Below are 18905 nucleotides of genomic sequence, written 5' to 3' on the forward strand. Positions count from 1 at the left end.
ATGTAGAAATTGAAATTAGTTGACATGCTCTAGAAGAAGATTGGTTGATCTATTTTTTTATTCGGAATGCTGGATCCTTCATGATAATTTATTTTTATTTTTATAGTTCTATTAGTTTACCCTGGGGATTTGCCTACTACTTTTGAATCAATTATGGGCAATTTGGATTGAATTATTAGGAATGATAGCAATAAGGGTCTTTATCGGCGTGCTTTATATATTAACCGTCCAATCTTGGTGAGATTTTAGAGGACAACTTTATTTATTTTCTGTTAGTTTAATGATAATAGGTTTCTTTAGATTAGGTATCATTTAATAATTTATAACAAAGTAATGCTGCTTTTGTCATTACGTGTAATGTATGAGATTGAGAGTGGGGCCTGTATTAAAGTATTGAAACGAAATTAAAATTGATAATATTAATTAATATTGTAATGAACTTATCGTAGGTATATATTATATTGCAAATTGGGAATCAATTTGGTTAACCGCAAGTTTTGTTGAATGCTAGATTCTAGATATAACTATATAAGTAGGTAGTTGAAGACATCAACCGCAAACTATTATTTTAGGTATGTGGATACATGTGTAGGTATAAATGAATGAGATGGTAAAGAAGGAAATACTCACACTTTAATATAATGCACTTTGAATTTAATCTTTTTTATGTATATTTTTGAATTATGCCTGCTCTTATCCCTCTTCGTAGTCAACATGAGAAAAAACAGAATAAAAAATAAATCATTTATGTACGTATATTTTGCATCTTTTATTTTTATTCGTAAAAATTAAAGACATATACTACATGATTTATAACAACTCACATAATTGTATATGATAACAATTATAATGTACTAGAGCAAAAAATATTGCATGCACTGATACACTCGTTAAATATCATGAATATAACAACACATAATTCATAAGTAATAAAGTGATAATACATATGCTTCCAACAAGAAACGTTATGATTTGTATTCTGAAGGAGATTGGGCAAGAATCGCTATCAAAGATAGCTCAATCTACGATGGTACAATTCTTGAGTGGTTACTGATTTATTGTAACTTGTAAATGATGCAGTCAATCCATAGTTAATAAGTCAGTAACAAAAAAGTCAGAATTGGCCTAGTATCATGGCATTTTGTCATGAGAAGCTTTCTGAAGTGTTGTTATGATGAAGCAACCCAGCACAGAAGAATGGCTAGCAGACAAGAAGGAGACAAGCACTAAAAGGAAATCAAGCAGGCCACACCACTTGGATGATTTTGTGACTCATCCTGCACCTAAAAGCTGAGCTGGCAGTATGTCATTGGAAGGAGAAGATGCCCTGTCTGCTAGAATATCCATTCTGTTATTTGCTCCCTAGGACCTGGTGAAAGAATAAATTAGCTGTGCATTAGATGCTTATATATATGAACCGAGAATGTAATGGAAAAGGAAGCAATGAAATCAGAAATTTTCGCTTAATTTCCCTTTTCTGGAAGTCTCCTAGTCCTCGAATTCTAGTAACCATAGAGCAAAATTTCTGCTCATAACAAGTGTATTATAAAAATATGAAATAATTTCATGCTTGCCTTTCATGATTGAGCTCGTTTTATTACTATATAGTAACAAAACATGAGGAAAAAAATAATATAGGAAGTTGAAAATAAATCAAATCAAAAAAATGAAAAACTAATCTTCAAAAATAAAATCAGGATGACCACAAGACAAATAACTATAAAATTGAGTAAAGTTGACTTATTCTCGCTGCATTATTTGTTTGCGTTTTACAAAGTTTACATGATTGAATGCTGAAGGCTAACTGAGAGAGAAGCAACAGAAAATAGGTAGACCCAAAAACTACAGACAAGACATGAATCATTTTTTTGTTCAGTTATAGTATTATACTAACGTAAGAGAGTAAGTTGTCAATGGCGAGTCTTAGGTTGCTATAGATGGGATCAATTGCCAAGTTTAATCCCAGAAAAACTTAATTAAAAACACATTCTTCATTATTCAGGAGAAAACAATCAACAGTATGCGAGTTCAGTCTACAAGAACAATAAGCATTTTACATTGTATGGTAGCTGAAGTCAGCTTGAGAAATGTAACCACCCTCAGGCTATGAATGGCATAGCACTTTAATCTAATCTCCTATAGAAAAGCCATTTCTGAGACCATGACTTTAACACAGCAAAACTAGTTAGATTCATGTGAGAAGGGAGATATCTGACAGCAATTTCATGAAACCCATGATTGTCGCTTCCTCTATACAACTTTCCACAAAAATATCAAATTCCAATTATAAGTCACTCCCCATCTCCCGTTTACCCTATAAAATGTGTTAAAATTCCTAATTCCAATCACAAAAATTTTCCCTCCATGAGCAACCAGAGTATACCATCAAGATCTTGATGCCCCACAAGGTTCACTGAGTACATACAAACTCTCCTTCAGATATGATACGTGTAACCTGGAGAGTGTAAGTTACATCCCTTCACATAAGCATATTTAAATCTGATAGGTCATCCATTGGAATATCAAGGCCAATAGAATCATGGTCTTGCAAACCATCTTCTTCAAAGTTCAACCAAGAACTAAGATCTTGCGTACCACCAAATTCTTCTATTGAACTTAAGTCAGGTAGTGGCAAATTCCCAAAGTCATTGGATTCCTTTATTTGAGAAGTGTCCTGATTACCAGATATCGTAGCCCCATCTTTACTATGATTATTGATTGCATCATGAATTGGTAAACGAGTAGAATCCTTTGCTTCCATAACCCTATCATGTCCACTAGCAGTACTCTTTTGCTTCTTAGCTTTTGGTTTGTTCTCATTTTGGCTACTGTCCAGTGATATGCGTCCAGCTCTGCCAATAGAATTTTGTCCGCTCTGATCCCGGCTTTGATTCCTTTCTCTCTCACTTCTCTTTCCCTTCAGTCCACCATGAACAGCACCATCAAGATTTGATGCTCTTGAGGAAGAACCACTGACACCACCATTGACCAACATTTCCCTCTTCTTTTCCTTGATAAACATGGACCCATTCTTGGATGATGCTTGCTCTGATGACTGAATTGAACCTTGAAAAGAATCAACCAATCCCCTGTCTGCATAGTCTCTATGGCAATCATATTTATCAGAAACACTAGAAACTGCACCTGTAGCCGTAGATACAAAAAAAAAGAAAAAATTAAGGGGGGAAAAATCAAGACAACCAACCAACACAGGCAAATCTCGTACGTGTAAGCGAAGATACAGTCAATGAAACAGTACTTGCAAAAAGGAAGAAACAGGGTGATTACTTATTAATGATTTCTAAGAACTAATATGTTGAAAGAGTAACAACATGCCACTGACATCAAAATATCAAATACAAAAGTAAACAACAGCAGAACTCTGAAATACCTGATTTTCTGGCTTCAATTTGAAGGGAAACTTTGTTACATGTATTGCTGGCTGTCCCAGAGACTATGCAATCAGCAGGTTGTGCATCATTCTCACGTGAAGGTGGGGCAAACATGATATTTTGTAGGGTAGGTTCACTGAAGCAGTTAATGTCAGCTTCTTCATATCTTTTACATCTTCCAAGAGTACGTTTGACAAAAGCCAAAGCAACTTGTTTAGACACCTTGTGAACTGCACCTTTTGAATTTTTGCTTCCACGGCATGCCTGCAAATATTATAAATTGATAAAGAACTCATTATTACAGCTAATGAGATGACTTGACTCATTCATTAAAATAATATTACCAATTGCCAGTGACCTTAGATTTGTAACCTACATTACCCACAATTCATCTAAACTGATTATCCAGAAAAGGCTACATTAAATGTAGATAAATTGTCTATCTGTGAGCACTAATCGGTTGTCACACAGAAGACAGCAGGTCATCACCAATATCATTGAAACTAGTAAGAATTTGTGGGGAGGCTAGGCAGAAATGGAACAGGAAAGGGAGGGGACTGGGTAGAATGTGATGTATCTCCAAAGCAAACATGAAAATAAGATAAAGAAAACAATTCAAATAACTACAAAAGTTATTTACAAACCTGTGGACCACTCACATGTATGACTCAAAAAAAGATAACCAGCAACACAAACTAAAGGACAGAAACCCAATTTCCCAACAGAACAAGCAAGAAAATCACATGGTTTAGTAACATCACTAACATGTAATTAAACACACTTCAATTACTAAAAGAAAGGATAGGACTAAAGACTAAACAACATAAAATTCAAATAATTTTCAATGCTATTTCCAACTATTGTAGTGGTGATGACGAGGTTAATGCCAAAGCAAAGTATTTTGCCCATTGATGAATGATGATTGATCAATAAATAGCCGACACATTATACTACTAAATAATAATGTCAACCAAAAAAAAAAGAAGCCCCAAAAGCCAACACAATCTGAAATGCAATCTTTTGAAATCTACGGTTCGTTCTAAAAATCTACAGTATCTGCAGAATGCGGAGCAACCAAATATGTTGCTCTACATGACTGTATAGAAGGTCTAAACAAGTGTAATCAAGTATTAAAAAAGCACGAGATTTTATAACTAGAGGAATGTTTATTACCAATCTTGTAAATCTTAATAAAATCAAGTATCAAAATGGTAAGGATATTTGTAAATCTTGAGAAAATAAATAAAAGGTTGATAGAGGAATGTTTATTACCAATCTCTTTCTGTAAGCCATTTCAATAAGTTGGTCAAATGCAGCTTGCTCAATCTTCCTGCACAATAACAACAGCAATCATAATAAGAATCAATAATATCATAAGCACAAATTCCAGAAATGGAAAGTGACAAATTACAACAACAACGAAATTGAAGATACAAAGAGGGATCAGAGGCAAAACATGCAAAGCGAAATTAACACTTACTGCCTCTCCACATCCCTCCCTTCTTGAACAGCTCTATCAATCTTGTCCAAGTTATTCTTCTTACTCCCATTCTATTAGTCAATCAAAATAAGGGATAATGATATAAGAATGGACCAAATTTGAGGTCAATTAGATAGATGTGGTCAAAACTATCAGGGAAAATTCTTTCAATATGCACCTGTTCATACAGTGCTTTCTCAAGTTTCACAATGTCTTGATTTATAGCTTCATCTTCCTCAGCTAAATCAGGCTGCATCAAGCAAAGTAAGTTTAAGGAGTATAGCCATGAATCTACTAAGTTCCAAATAACTATGATAATTGTAATTCCATATATGAAATAAACGCCTACCAATATTTCAGGATATAAGCCAATGCTCTGCAACTCAAGCAGCAGTCTATCATCCAGTGACATCTGCTGATACTGGCCATCAGGAGAAGGAAAGCTAGGAACACTTAATTCAGCAGGCTGCAGTTGATCAAGATCATTTGAACATATTTCGCCGGTATGTGTGATATCTGAAAGAGAAAATTCTTCATCTCCCTGCCAAACTCCAGTGCTTTGTAAAGAGCTGGATGTGTTTGGGTATCTAAATGTGTTGGATGTGGTGCTCTTATCACAAGATAGTCTATCCAACATGCAGTTCTTCTGAATTTGAAGATCCACCTCTGACTCAACTTCAGAGTCCATTCTATCCCGATCTTTGGGTTCAAAATCAATTTGATTACAAGAACCACAGTGAGAATCATCACTAGCACATTGTCGAGATATATTCTTTGCATCACTTTGGTGATATGATTCTTCATTTTCATCTTCTTCAATTAGAGCACAAAGAAGTCTTTGGAATAGTGGGGTAACCTTGTCCAGTCTTTCCATGTCCTTCTTACCATCTAAAGCATCAAACTTAGTTGATTCTTCATCACAGTGACTTCTCTTTCTTTCCTCTGAACCCTGAGTTGGCTTGTTATTTATAACAACACCCTGAGGAAACACAAATTTACTGGTTACCACATTCCTCCAGATGAAAATTGTTGTGTAATTTTGAAGATCTTAAACTTACCGATGGAGATCAACACAGTACCTCTTTATTATTGATAAGATGAAAGATATAGGATAGTTTTACATGTAATGCCAAACACTTACCAACAGATCATGATCAATGCAAAACATATGAGATAAACTTTTATCAAATTCTTCAGCAATATTGAGCTGATTCAGCAACCAACAAACAAAAAAAGCAGCAAGTTAGAATCTATTCAACATATTGAGAGTCAAATGGTAACTTCACATTTCCAGAAAAACATGACATGTTCAAGACCCAGTTGCTACCTGTTGCTTCAAGTAAGATGCATCATCCAAGCTGATAGAAGCAAAAATAGATTCCATTTTCTTCCAAAATGGACCCGAACAAGCAAGGTCTGCATAAAATAAGCCACCAAACTAGTGAAATATAAAACTGAATATAAAAAAGATTAACATTTTGGAGAAGGTAAAATGGTTCAAGAGGCATACTGCTTGCATTACGAGCAGCATTTGCAGCTTTATATAATTCTTCGTGATCATCATCAGGTTCACCTGGACAGTCACATTTCAATATAGTGTGGGAAAACATAATCAAAAGCAAATATAGATCAAAATATTTAACAGACTACCTATTAACCAGGAAATAAAATTATTGCACAAATAAAGAAAAATAAATTTACTGATAGAGCAAGTAATATGTACAATAATAAATATATAACTACAGAAAATTACTTGATATGCTAGCCTCTACATGCCTGAACAGTATAAAGTGCTACGACACAATAACTAGAGAAAATATTCCAGTTGGGTAAAACTGAACACATTAATATCACTACCATATGTGAGCAAAATGAAGGAATTTAGCCACTGCTACCCTAAATCTAAAATTCCCTAATAAAGAAATCTTAGCTTCTAAATATCAGCAGTACCTCCAAAATCAGGAGAACTAATGTTCAGTTGCTTCCCTACACGAGTCAAAATTTTGCGCTCTTTCTGCTTTTTTGAAGGAGGGCGCCCATATTTGCTGCATTGAACAAAAGGGTATGAGGACAGTTTTGGAAAATAGAAGTAGAAAGGATGAACTAGATCTAAAAATAAAATCAACTTACGTTTTACTCTTATCATTAGGCTTCATGTCTTGTACTGGCTTCATTGTTGGTACATTCTCTGACTTCTCCCTCCCAGAAGGGAGGTCTGGCCTTACTAATGATAAATTCCTTCCACTTCTTCCTTGTCTCTGCACACTATCTCCAGATTCATCAGTTGATATCTTATTCTTCCTCATTTGAAACACAGAAGCCCCAGCCTTATCTGCGGCCATAGCAAAGTCACTTCCATTCACAGCTTTTTCTTTTATTTTGTTTTCCCCCGCTCCAGATTCTTCACTTTCAGATAATCCAAAGGGGGATGAAGTATCATCAGGCGGTCTTTTATATTTTGGTGTACTGTTGTCTGCACTACTTGCAAGTTGAAATCCATTGTTGCCAGCAGAAGAAGCTTTTACACAGAACTCAGAAGTTAGACAGCCTTCGAATGAAACCTGAACTTCAAGATTGCGTGAGGCAGGAGAAACTACTTTCACTCTTCGTGAGCGTGAATTTTTAGGTGGCCTCTGACCAACCCACTGGGTCATTGGATGAATAGAAGAACCTATGGATGTAAAAGCTTTTAACTATTTGCCATACTAACCACTGAGACTTTATATTAGAATTTGAAGGCAGTTTACCAACCTGGAAATGTTGTAGATGAAGGTTGAATGTTAGATGATTCTAGTGCACCAACTGAACCTGTTCTTGGTGCCCGAGATACCTTGTTTTTTATTAGCGTATTAGGGTTGCTGGCTGGGTCCTCCGGAGTGTTTCCCCTATTTATAGAAACATAAAAATAAATAAATTTGTAAATAGCTATCAACACATATAAACGTAGACAAGGACCAGTCTAAAACTTTGTTGTGTTATATCTTAGCATAGAATCTCAGAAAATTGACTGATAAAACAACTAGTCAGTAGAAAAATCCATGGCGATGTCAAGATATATTCAAACCTATTGCTTCCTTTGGCAACAACTCTCTGCTCAGCTATGTGTTCCCTGTGAAGAGAAACGCCTTGCTCACTTGTAAGCATCACACGCACACCTGTACTAGTAAGCTCTGAAGAGCCCTCAGACTTGATTCCCCCAGGTCCAGACTTCAATCTGCACCACAAAAACCTTATTAATACAAAAATATTATGTTTTTCTTTCTGTTCTCCTATAGCAAAAGTTGCATCAAACCATTCGACAATGATGTCACAAAAAAGATTTGAAGAGTCACCCAAGCAACATTCCAAATTGGCAAATTACTGGAGGAACAGGTTAGCAGGAGAAAAATACCAAGCAACTAATGTAGATGAACATCTTTCTAATGCTGGTTTTGCTAGGTTAGTCAATTGCAGAATATAAACAAACAATAAACATGAAATTCATACCTAAAAGAAAGGAATTTTCTAAATGAGTCTACCATATAGTGGTGAAGCTAATTCAACATAATTAACCTTGATGCATTCATCATTTGTGAACGTAATATACAGAGAGGCAAACAATTCATTTATCTATGACTAACAAGCTCCCGCTTGGATGTATTCCTGCAATCCATTCATAAAATAATTTCACTACAAATCACACAAAGCAAGACATTTAGTCTTCCAGGAATTCCATGGATTAAAAAAGACTTTTATACACTAATACAAGTAATTATTCAAAGAATGGCAAAGTTTAGTACAAGTACTTTTTAACCAAATCTGTCTTTGAATAGAAATGGTGATTATCAGAAGTGTCTGCATTAAATATTAATTACTTTCTCAACTACAAAAATATTACACCTTGGAAAGAACTGCATATGCAAGGGATCATTCAAATCATATAGATTACATGTGACTCAGAACAATCACCAAACAGGAAAAAAAAGTGTACAGAAACAACAGTAGTGCATCAGAGCTTTATCTTCCAGAACCCCAAAATGATAGCTCAACTTTTACCAAACAAAACAAAAAATGCCTACGGAGGCAAAGACTCCACTTCTGTTTAATAGCCAATGAAGAAAATACAAGTTAAAAAGTTTTTCCCCCCCTTCTAAACAAGCAAAGGGAATTCTTTGAAAAAGGCGCAAGGGCAATAGATTAACAGAACGAACCAGACAAGTAAACTGATCACTGATGATATTAACAGTACAAGTATTGTTATTCTGAGACATATAATGGATTCCTTTGGAATGCTGCACTTTACACTTAACAGTAATAAAGTGAAATAATCTTCATATATGATATACAGAAAGACATAAAAGCCTCCAACACACTCTCCATCTACAATTAATGTTACATTTGAAAAATATATATTGCAATTTAAAAGAAAGAGAAAAATAAAAATTAAATTACTACCTGAAACCCTGAGCATCATAAAGTCGCATTTTCAAATCAGCATTTGCCTTTGGAAGAGCAGTTCGTTTTACATCCCTTTCCCCAGTTATAACTCTGTTTCCTACAGTTCCAACAGACCTCTTCTTCTTTATTTTTTGATCCAACCCTTCACCTCCAGCAAGTAATCTGCGAGTTTTCTCTTCATTTCGAACAGAACTCCCACCAAGCGTCTGAACCAGATTTCCATCCTTCTCTGTGACCACCCGTGGCCTTCCAATAGCAGCAGACCTACTTTCCTCCTGGGAGAATTGCAGAGTGAGCAAAGTCATGAAGAAAGAATGAAAGTAAACGCAAACAGATTATTATCATAAACTAATAAATCTAAAACAAGAAAACAGCATAAAATTTGTCCACTTTTAAAATCTGAAATTAGTATTATCATTTATCAATGCTTTACTTGGACATTGACATGACAGATGATTCAAATTATTCCATCCTAAAATGTTTAAACTAGGTTTGAAGCAACTAGAATCCTTTCTTTTGGGATTAAAGAGGAGCTTAAAAATTTAAATGAGTTAACCAATGTGTATATAATGCTTTCCTATTTGGCCCTAAAAATATTAAATGCCCATATAGTTAAAAAGTATTTAACAATATATATGACAGGTCTGCAATAAAGTATTTTAACAATGGCATCTTGCATTATACAGATAAAGAATAAAAACACAGAAGAAACAATAGTGCAACACATACGCACCCGCACATCTGCCACTGATGTACGAATTCGCTTGTTCAGCATTGAATTTGAGGCCCTTGCTTCTGATCTCTGAGTTAAATTATCATTAGGGGTTTTGTGAATCTGGTTACCCATCTTTGTCAAGTTTACTCCACCTCCCCTATCACTTGATAAATCAGTCCTTTGTCGCTTCTTTATGTTCAATGCCTCATACTTTTCCAATTTAGACAAAGATTCCCCAAACATTTTTGATCTATCCCTGCTCAACATTATACACTTATCTTAGGACATCAATATGAATACATTGTGTCATAAAATAATAGGTAAACGATTTACATTTGAAACTAACACTTCTACAGTAGGCAAAACATAATCACAAGTATTTTACAGATCTTAAGTTTGTATAGAATAAAATAGGACCAAAGCATATTGATATTGTCACCAATTACATCCTCATAATAATTATACCAACTGTAAGAGAATGAGAGCATTCATTTCACAGCTGACCTAACCATACTAAATTCTGTTTATCACTCAGCCTTACAAATAGCACTTTTCAGCTCTGAAGAATATGTTATAGGAAATTGGGTAGAATAACAAGTATATACCTTGCCTTTCTGGAGGCATCTTGTACACTTTCTTTGAAGTGCTTTAGTTCCCCAGAGGCTCCAGGACCCATAGGTTTAGGATGCGGACCTCCAAAAGAATGGTCTTCAGATGCGTTTCCAGCAGAAACACCAAGAACCCTCCTCAGCTCTCCTGTATATTTTCTATTGCCTACTGTAATTGAATCTAGTGGTAAACACTGGGGCAAGGGTGGCATATCTAAAGAAGTTATCCCACTGTTGCTGCTGCTACTGTTCAAGTTATTCCCAGAACTCAACATTAAGGTGACAACCTTACTAAAGCTTAGAAGGCAGGTCAAAAGAAAGTCTCTTTCTTTTGCACCCCACGATCAAACTGAGCCTCTGAATTCCTGCAGGAAACCTAAAAATGCAGAGCAGAAGTATTCATTAATAACAGCAACAACAGCTAAAATAAAGGTCCTGTTTGAATAAACTTCTCCATGAGCACTTGTAGAAGAAGAAAATAAGATGGTACAAACGAATTAAGCTTCTCCCATAAGTTAACTTTTATAAAAGTTCTCTCATCTTCTCTAAAACTACTAAGGTGCATAAGTTGATTTTAACTTACTAGAGAAACTCAATTCATTTTACCTTCTTATTTAATTCTCGTGTAAGTATTTATAGAAAAGTTTTTTTTTTTTCTTTCCAAACAGCGCTTAAGGACATAGGAGCTGAAACTACAGTACTTAATAAAAGTCCCTCACAGGATGATGCTCGATAGAGAAAATGCACAAGTTTCCAGTAAAATTGATGAAAGTTGACGCTCCCCAACGTACATTACCAATTCCACGAAATCTCAAATACCGAATTCCACATAACGAATAAAAATAAATGCAGAACATCGCATAATAGCTCAGACAAGGCAAGTAGAACCGCAAAACGAATTTCCCCTCTCGATCAAAAAAATAAAATAAAATAAAACGAAATTGAAGCGAAATTTTACAGTAAAAACCGAAAGGGAACTGAATAAAGAGAAAACGAACCCGATACAGGCAACCGACAGTGTAGGAAATTGTCCGAAAGATCGGAATTGGGGAAACGAGAGAGAAACAATTGGTTCGAGAAAACCCTAAGTTCAATTGGGGGAATTGGGGTTTCGAGGTGAATTGAGATTGTGAATTGATGAAAAGGAAAATCGATGATTGAAAAGAAGAGTACCTGGAAGTCGAATTGAACAAAGTCAAGGGCAGATCAAAGTCGCAGAGTTGAGTCCTAAAAAGGTAAAGATTTATAATATAATAATATATAAATAATTGACTAATTTGTTTAAACTTATTTTGTTAAAAAATCATTTATTTTATATATTTTTTTTTAGAGAAGTTTGTTTTATTGATAATTTTTTATTCATGTGAATATAAGAATGAGAAAATTTATTCTCATGTTTGTTATTAAGTAATAAAATAATTTTTATCATTATATATATATATATATATATATATATATATATATATATAACACATTTCTTTAAAATATTTAGAAATAAAATTTTCATATTATTTTTTCAAAATTAAAAAATAATCAGTAAGCAAACATCTTTTTAGTATGTTTGTTTAAATTATTTCTCCTAAAAACATATGATGTTTTATTTAAAAATAAATAAATCCGATTTATTTCTTTAAAAAATAATTTAAAAATTCAAACAAACACACCTAAACAAAATAAAAATGAAGTAGTACAGTAAGAACCAAAATTACACAAAACAAAAAATAAAATGTAAGAACCAAAATAACGCTGGAAGGTACTCACTTGGAGGTAGGAACTGTACATTCTACGCCGCCTCTACGGTACGGTATTCGTATGTGTTCGTGTATATCTTTATGAATTCAATGTAAATACAACTAATTTTATTAAATATTAGCCGTACCTGAATATTCGCATTTTTATTGATATATAGTAACACTATTTTTTTAGTCCAATGTCGTCTAATTTTCATATGTATATGTATTTGTATTGTACTAATTTGCATAGATATATACTTTAAAAAGGAGTATATTTTTTCATATGTAATAAAAAAAGAATTATTTGAATACCCTTATTCTAATCACACAAAAGGTAAAGAAAATGACAAATTTTAAATTTATTGTGTTGTTTTACACATAAAATTAATAATAAATATTTTTATAAACTCATTATTTATTAGAAATTAAATATTTTAATTATCGTGCAAAATATTTCTTGGCCTTTAATACATTTCTAGATCCGTCTCGTCTCTGTCCATATAAAGATGCTAATATACTAAAAAAAAAAAATTTAGTAGATTTCTAAATTCGTCCCTATTTATGTAGAGATGCTATTATACTAAAAAATAAAATATTTGAATACATTTCCAACTTTGAGAATATATGGAAAGCTAGGAATAATGTTGTTTTTAACAACGTTTCTCTGAATATTCCTATTCCTACAAGTCCTTCATATGGTTATCAAGTTCGTCAACTAGGTTGGATTAAGATTAATACTGATGGATCTGTGCTTAGTGGGGGGTTGCAAGCTTCTTGTGCGGTTCATCAAGTGTGTGGATGGGTGGATTTATGCGCCACATTTAGCGTGACAATTCAATAGAACGTTAGACATACAAGCTTCACTTGATCATTCTGTATTCCATTTCTTCAGATATCCTGAAGTACATTTAAACTTCAACAAGGTCAAGCTTTGCTGTTAACTTAAACAAAGAGGAAGTTATTTCAAAATTTGCATTTCAAGTTCAAAAATAAATGAACTACTTGAGGCTCCAACTTGTGCTCCAGTTGCAGTAGATTACATGAACAGACACCTATTTGATAGAGTAGTGAAAGCAGGTTTAGAAGAAATTGTTTTTCTTAGGGTTATGGCATATGACATTAATCTGTGTAAGTCTTCTTTTCACCCTCTTTCAGTTTCAGGTTCAAGTAAATTTTGATGTATGCTGCCTATAACTAATGGCTGTGTTATGTTTTCAGCCAACAAAAAAATGCAGCCTAGCACCACTCTTTTTTTTATATATTATTATTATTATTATTATTATTGAGTGAAATTTCACGTTGATTCCACTAGATAAACTGATCTTCTCTTTATTAGTATGTCAGAAATCTGAGTAAAATTTCACCTAATAAGTAAAGATAATGTTGAAAAGAGAGTATAAAAAAAAAAACATGTTGTAAGCATTTCTAGTGGAAAAAAGAAGCAATTTACATTTGATATTTTCCTCCTTTCAATTAACAAATGTGATTTATATTTGAGAGATATAAGGTTGGTCCAATGGTTGACAGAGGTGGTGGGGGGAGAAGGGGAAAGAGAGGGGGGAGAGGTCGTGGGTTCAAATCCTCCAAAGTTATATTTTTAATAAAACTAACAAATTAATTTATGCTGATAAAAAAATGTGATTTACGTTTGACATTCTCCAAAGGAAAAAAAAATCAACAATAAAGATATTGTATTAAGAGATCATGGTAAATCAAGGTACAAATACTTCTGGTCTTGGTCTATATGAAGCTTCTGTGTCCAAGGCAGCTTCTGTGTAACAAGCCTTTGGATTTGAGAGGGCACTACCTTATCTTCATAGCCCTGCCAAATGTGAGCTGAACTTCTATTTTGAGGGAATGGATTACTTAGCTTCAGAGGGTCAAATTCCCAGTTGTCAAAGGCCACCATCGAGTCACCCCTTAGAGTGTCAAAACTAACCTTTTCCCTTAATAAGTCCTTTAAATGGGAGCATACCATCATCACAATTACCTCAAAGAGGTTTTACCATAGTTCTGTTTAAATAAATTTCTCAACAGATACTTGTTACAGAAAAAAAGAAAAGAAATTAAATTTCTCTAGTAAGTTAAAATTAAAATAAGCTAATTTGTATAAGCTCCCGTCATCGTGTAATGAGCTATGCTACCACTACCATCAAACTACCATTAAAGCTACATAGAAAAGCTAAAGAGAATGTCATAGCCAAATGGGGGATACAATATATAACCTAATGCTTGTCAATAACCGTACAAATGTCCTCCTCTAATTTTAGGGAATTTAAAACAAAACTAAATAATATTAATTAAAAGGATACTATCTAACTTATCTAATCTTCAAATTACCCATTTCGGCTTAGGCCCTACCCTATCACCCTTTGATTTAACTTCTCTAAAAGCTAATTTTAACTTATGCTTATGCATAAACTAATTTTGTGCTTATGAGAGAAATTAAATTAAATTTACCTTCTTAATTTTCTTTTTCTGTAAGTACTGGAAAATTTATCCAAAAAGAGCCTATGTATATATTCACATAATAGAACAAGTGAAAGAAACATCAAACATGTAACTTGCCTTGGTAAGCATTGGGAGGCCAGGAATTGTCTCTAAAATATATATATCTCCTTTGTTGAAGAATGCTGGACTTTTTTCTATGACAGAATTTGAAGGAAGCCAATTTTGAGTCACCCACTAGTGCAACAATCTAGGTAAATAGTTTGCAAGTCAGATGGACCACTTGATAAGTTTCCTCCTATAGTCCTCTTTTATCAGACCCTCAGGGAAGGAAGGCCATTGATAATTTATCACTGGAGCTATCATAGTCACACCTGCTAGCCTGCACAAATGTTGACATTCAATTTTCAACACCAAAAGGGAAAATTTTGACCAGTTTGGCTTGAGAAAATGTTGTTTTCACGAATAGTTACAGAAAATGACATTGCTTTTATTTTTACTTTCTTTCTGAAACCAAACATGTGTTTAGAAATGTAATGCCATTTTTTTACAATTATTTGTGAAAACAAAAACATTTTCTGAAAACAAACATGTGTTTATAAATGCATATTTTGAGATAGGCATGTAATTTGCCTGTTGGGGATGTAGTTCAAACAACTCCAGGTAGCATATGATCCCATTGAGACATCAATCACATAAAACTTTGACCCTATCTGTAACTGATCAGCAAGCTCTTCAATGTCAAGTGCTTCACTTTTCAGTGAGCGTTTGGGGTTTGGATATTGCAGAATATATATACCCAATTCATCTATTAGTTCCTGTAGAATCAATGTCAATGTTAAAAGGGTTCAATAAAAAGATTAATAAACATTAAACACCTCTGCTTTGTATCCAAGTATCTAATCAGAACTATAATGTCTAATGATTTCTGCATAATTTTTTTTCAATCAAACATGTCCAATTAGATCTTATTTCACTAATCCAATATAACATGTCTACTACTATTTTCAAATCATCCGTATGCCAGAAAGTTCATGTCTTTGGAGCTTCCAAAGCCATGTACAATGATGATGCTGTGTTTTGCTTGGTCTTTGGGGACACCCTTTTCTCTATAAGCAAGGAACCTTCCATCTCTGAGTTTAATTCTTGGTGGTGAAACTGGAACACAATAATCTGGTGAATCTCTGTTGTTTGGAGGGGGAAGTTGAGTGCCCTGGTAAAACATTATTCCCACAAGGCCTATTATGAGTAAGTAACATTATTGCTGCTCTTGAAACCATCCTTGAATGATGGAATAAAGGGTAGATCTAGGATACATTTTTTTAGTACTGATCACATAGATGTGGTGAAACAACAGAAAAAGGTAAAAAAGAAAGAAAAAAAAAGTGAGAATCTATATGCTTACCTGTCACAAACTGCAGATGTTTTTATATAAGAGGTTTGGGGGATTTTCAATCAGTGATTTATAGATAGGTGTTTGTGTTGGTTTTTCCTCTGCTTTTGACTTGTAGATCTTGGGAGCCTTCATGATGCATCAATGGGGAGATGAATGAATTTGGCTGCTTAAGATGGAATTTTGTGCCTTTCAAAAAGAAAAAAAAAAAGATGAAATTCTGTGCATTTTGACTTTCTTTAACCTTAATGGTCTGTTGTTGAATGTGGTGGAGAGAAACTGAGAAAGAGAAAAGTGAAAACTAAGATAAAAGAAAAGTTTGAAATATCATAAAATATATTGTTGTATGTATTTTCTTATTTATTTTTTTTCTCTCATTTAAATATATCTTAAAAGAAAACAGATTCCACAAATTTTAATGAGTAAAATAATGTATATATGACAATGTAAAAAATTTACATTGTTCTATAATCATAATTAGTTATATTTACATTGTTTTATAATAGAAAATTATCATAAAATTTATTAATTTTTATAATGCTTAAAAGGCATACGGATGATTATTTATATAATTACAAATTGTGATGTATGTTAATTTTATTAATTTTTATAATTGCCTGAAAGTCATACCGATAATTATTTTTAATTAATTAACGGTGTAAAATATTTTATAAAATAACCGTGCATAAAAAATAAAGGCATTTTTAATATATTATTGCAAGTAAACTATTTATTATTAGTTGCAATTCGTCAAAATGTGCGTCACATTTTTCATTTGACAAATTTCACTGGTAATTAAAATATTGTGTCAAAATAATATGCTGGTTATTAAGTTTTTACTTGCTTGTAAAAAAAAAAGTTTTTAGTTAGGTGAATATACTATAGCACAATCATACACAAAACATTTATTTATTTTAAACATTCTATAGTATTTTTTATTTATTTTATTCCTATCCCATCATAAATTTTTATTGTATTTATATTTTTCTTTTCCTTTTATCTTATGTTGGTGAAACATTTTTCTATACTCTACCAAGTTTCCATTAGACAGACAATATCATTTTTGTTTCCCTCTATGTTGTTAACATCCTACTGTGTTTCAAACATTTCATGTTGGTTTTTTAGAATCAGTGATCGTTTTTGGAAAGATGTGTTACAATTAAGAATTTTGTATGTGTGGGAAATTTTCCACATGTAGTAGCAGCCACCTGCCATGATCATGTGGAAATGAATCAATTATTTGATCAAATAATTTATTTCTTTCACAGCTATATTTTTTTGTCACAAATACGAAAATTGTCAACTATGAATCTCAAATTGCCAGACTAGATCAAATAAATTAATTATTGAATCATGTATGGATCAACTACATCTCCTCTTCCTTTAAAAGGATTAATAAATAGTTTTAAATCTTTTTAACCTATATTCTGAATATCTTTTTAATTGCTTAGTAAAAAAGTAATTCATTTTAGTTAACTTTAAGTATTACAATTTACAATCATTAAGATGTTTTACGAAATATTAATTGAAGTGTTTTTTAGATAACTTTTTTTAAAGAAGAGACATCTATAATGTAACCTTTTTTTATATAAAAAATTGCATTATTTATACAAAATTAAATTACATTTTTTAAAAAACTTTTGAAACATATATGTACTCTATTTGATAATTAGAAATATTGATTATTTAAAAAATATCTCAATCCCACTGGCCATATATCAAAGCACAAATAATAATGAATAAGTAAGGTAGGGCCACATAAAATATCACGAATGTATCTGTGGCCATCATTGCTCCCACATTGACATCACAATTTTTGGGTTTATACCAAAATATTAAGAATACTCTTTCAAAAGCTTATAGGATAAATTAATCAGAAGCAATTTCATTGGAACATCTTTGTTTGCCTTCAAACTCCAAACTCACCTTTTGCAAGACTTGCTTATTTCGGAAAAGTTATAAATTTAATATGGAAGACAATTGTATTTTTGCTTCTTGGATCAGTTTGACTCTAAAATCTGCTGCCATAGATGCTGAACTATATATGGAAACATTTGGAACCATATTTATTTTTCAATTTTTTTTTAATTTTTTTATAAAATTCATTAAAATATTTTTTAATTTATTTTAACATGTTCGATGATAGAATTTATGTTATAGATTTTTACATAATAGTAATCTATTTAAATAAGTGTTTAAATAAATACATCCTAATACGTCAACTTAGTTTCATAAAATATCTGTGTGTTTAGTTTCGTGTTTTTGTAGAGTACACGTTAGTCAAGGCAAAATTACTTAAGAATAATTTCACATTTTTAAATGATTTTAATGTAGATTTTAAAGAAAACTTGTGTAATGGATAAACACGAACTATTTTTTTTTCTGAATGATAAAAAAAAACTATTATAACACGTATTATATTATATCACCCTCATGTGTCATAATCAATCAAGATTCTAGCAGGAAGTCTTTCTTTCTCTAAAATTTATTAACCATAGATGACTGCCGACGGATCTAGGATCTTATTCTTAGGTTAGTAGGATCAAATTCTTTTTTTAATAGTATTAATTATTATTGATTAAAAAATATAACTGACTTTTTTTATGATAGAAATAAAAAATAATATCAAAACATTTATAACACTTATACATTTCTTCAATCAATTGGTTTAAATTCCATTACAAAATATAAATGAGTTT

General features: G+C 32.5%; 1 protein-coding gene across 5 annotated transcripts; it reads right to left on the reverse strand.

Annotated features, from left to right (window-relative positions):
* Nucleotides 1-900: 900 nt before the first annotated feature.
* LOC114374112 lies at nt 901-11859 on the reverse strand. Of its 5 annotated transcripts, XR_003658522.1 has the most exons (18): nt 11631-11799; nt 10630-11008; nt 10043-10280; nt 9307-9584; nt 7937-8086; nt 7624-7757; nt 7003-7543; nt 6823-6917; nt 6383-6445; nt 6200-6288; nt 6014-6079; nt 5222-5851; nt 5051-5122; nt 4873-4943; nt 4665-4722; nt 3392-3656; nt 2058-3144; nt 901-1369 (listed from the first exon to the last, which is right to left on the reverse strand). XR_003658522.1 is itself a non-coding variant. In XM_028331715.1 (17 exons), the coding sequence occupies exons 2-17, from the start codon at nt 10905-10907 to the stop codon at nt 2480-2482; spliced, it is 3693 nt and encodes a 1230-aa protein (XP_028187516.1). In that variant the 5' UTR covers nt 10908-11008; nt 11806-11859; the 3' UTR covers nt 1956-2479. The 5 variants fall into 5 exon arrangements, 4 of the variants coding, with proteins under 4 accessions (XP_028187516.1, XP_028187518.1, XP_028187515.1 ...); XM_028331715.1 differs by lacking the exons at nt 901-1369; nt 11631-11799 and adding an exon at nt 11806-11859 and having other exon boundaries at nt 1956-3144; XM_028331717.1 differs by lacking the exon at nt 901-1369 and having other exon boundaries at nt 1956-3066.
* Nucleotides 11860-18905: the final 7046 nt, after the last annotated feature.

This window comes from Glycine soja, chromosome 11 (assembly GCF_004193775.1).
Source record: "Glycine soja cultivar W05 chromosome 11, ASM419377v2, whole genome shotgun sequence".
NCBI lineage: Eukaryota > Viridiplantae > Streptophyta > Magnoliopsida > Fabales > Fabaceae > Glycine > Glycine soja.

What these genes read in the sequence shown, in the direction of transcription:
- LOC114374112 (XM_028331715.1), bottom strand. Translation starts at nt 10,907, where the DNA reads ATGTTGAGTTCTGGGAATAACTTGAACAGTAGCAGCAGCAACAGTGGG. An exon ending in TATGATGCTCAGGGTTTCAG is followed by an intron (nt 8,087 to 9,306) that starts GTAGTAATTTAA and finishes TTTGTGGTGCAG; the next exon opens with ATTGAAGTCTGGACCTGGGG. An exon ending in AGAAAGCACTGTATGAACAG is followed by an intron (nt 4,944 to 5,050) that starts GTGCATATTGAA and finishes ATTGACTAATAG; the next exon opens with AATGGGAGTAAGAAGAATAA.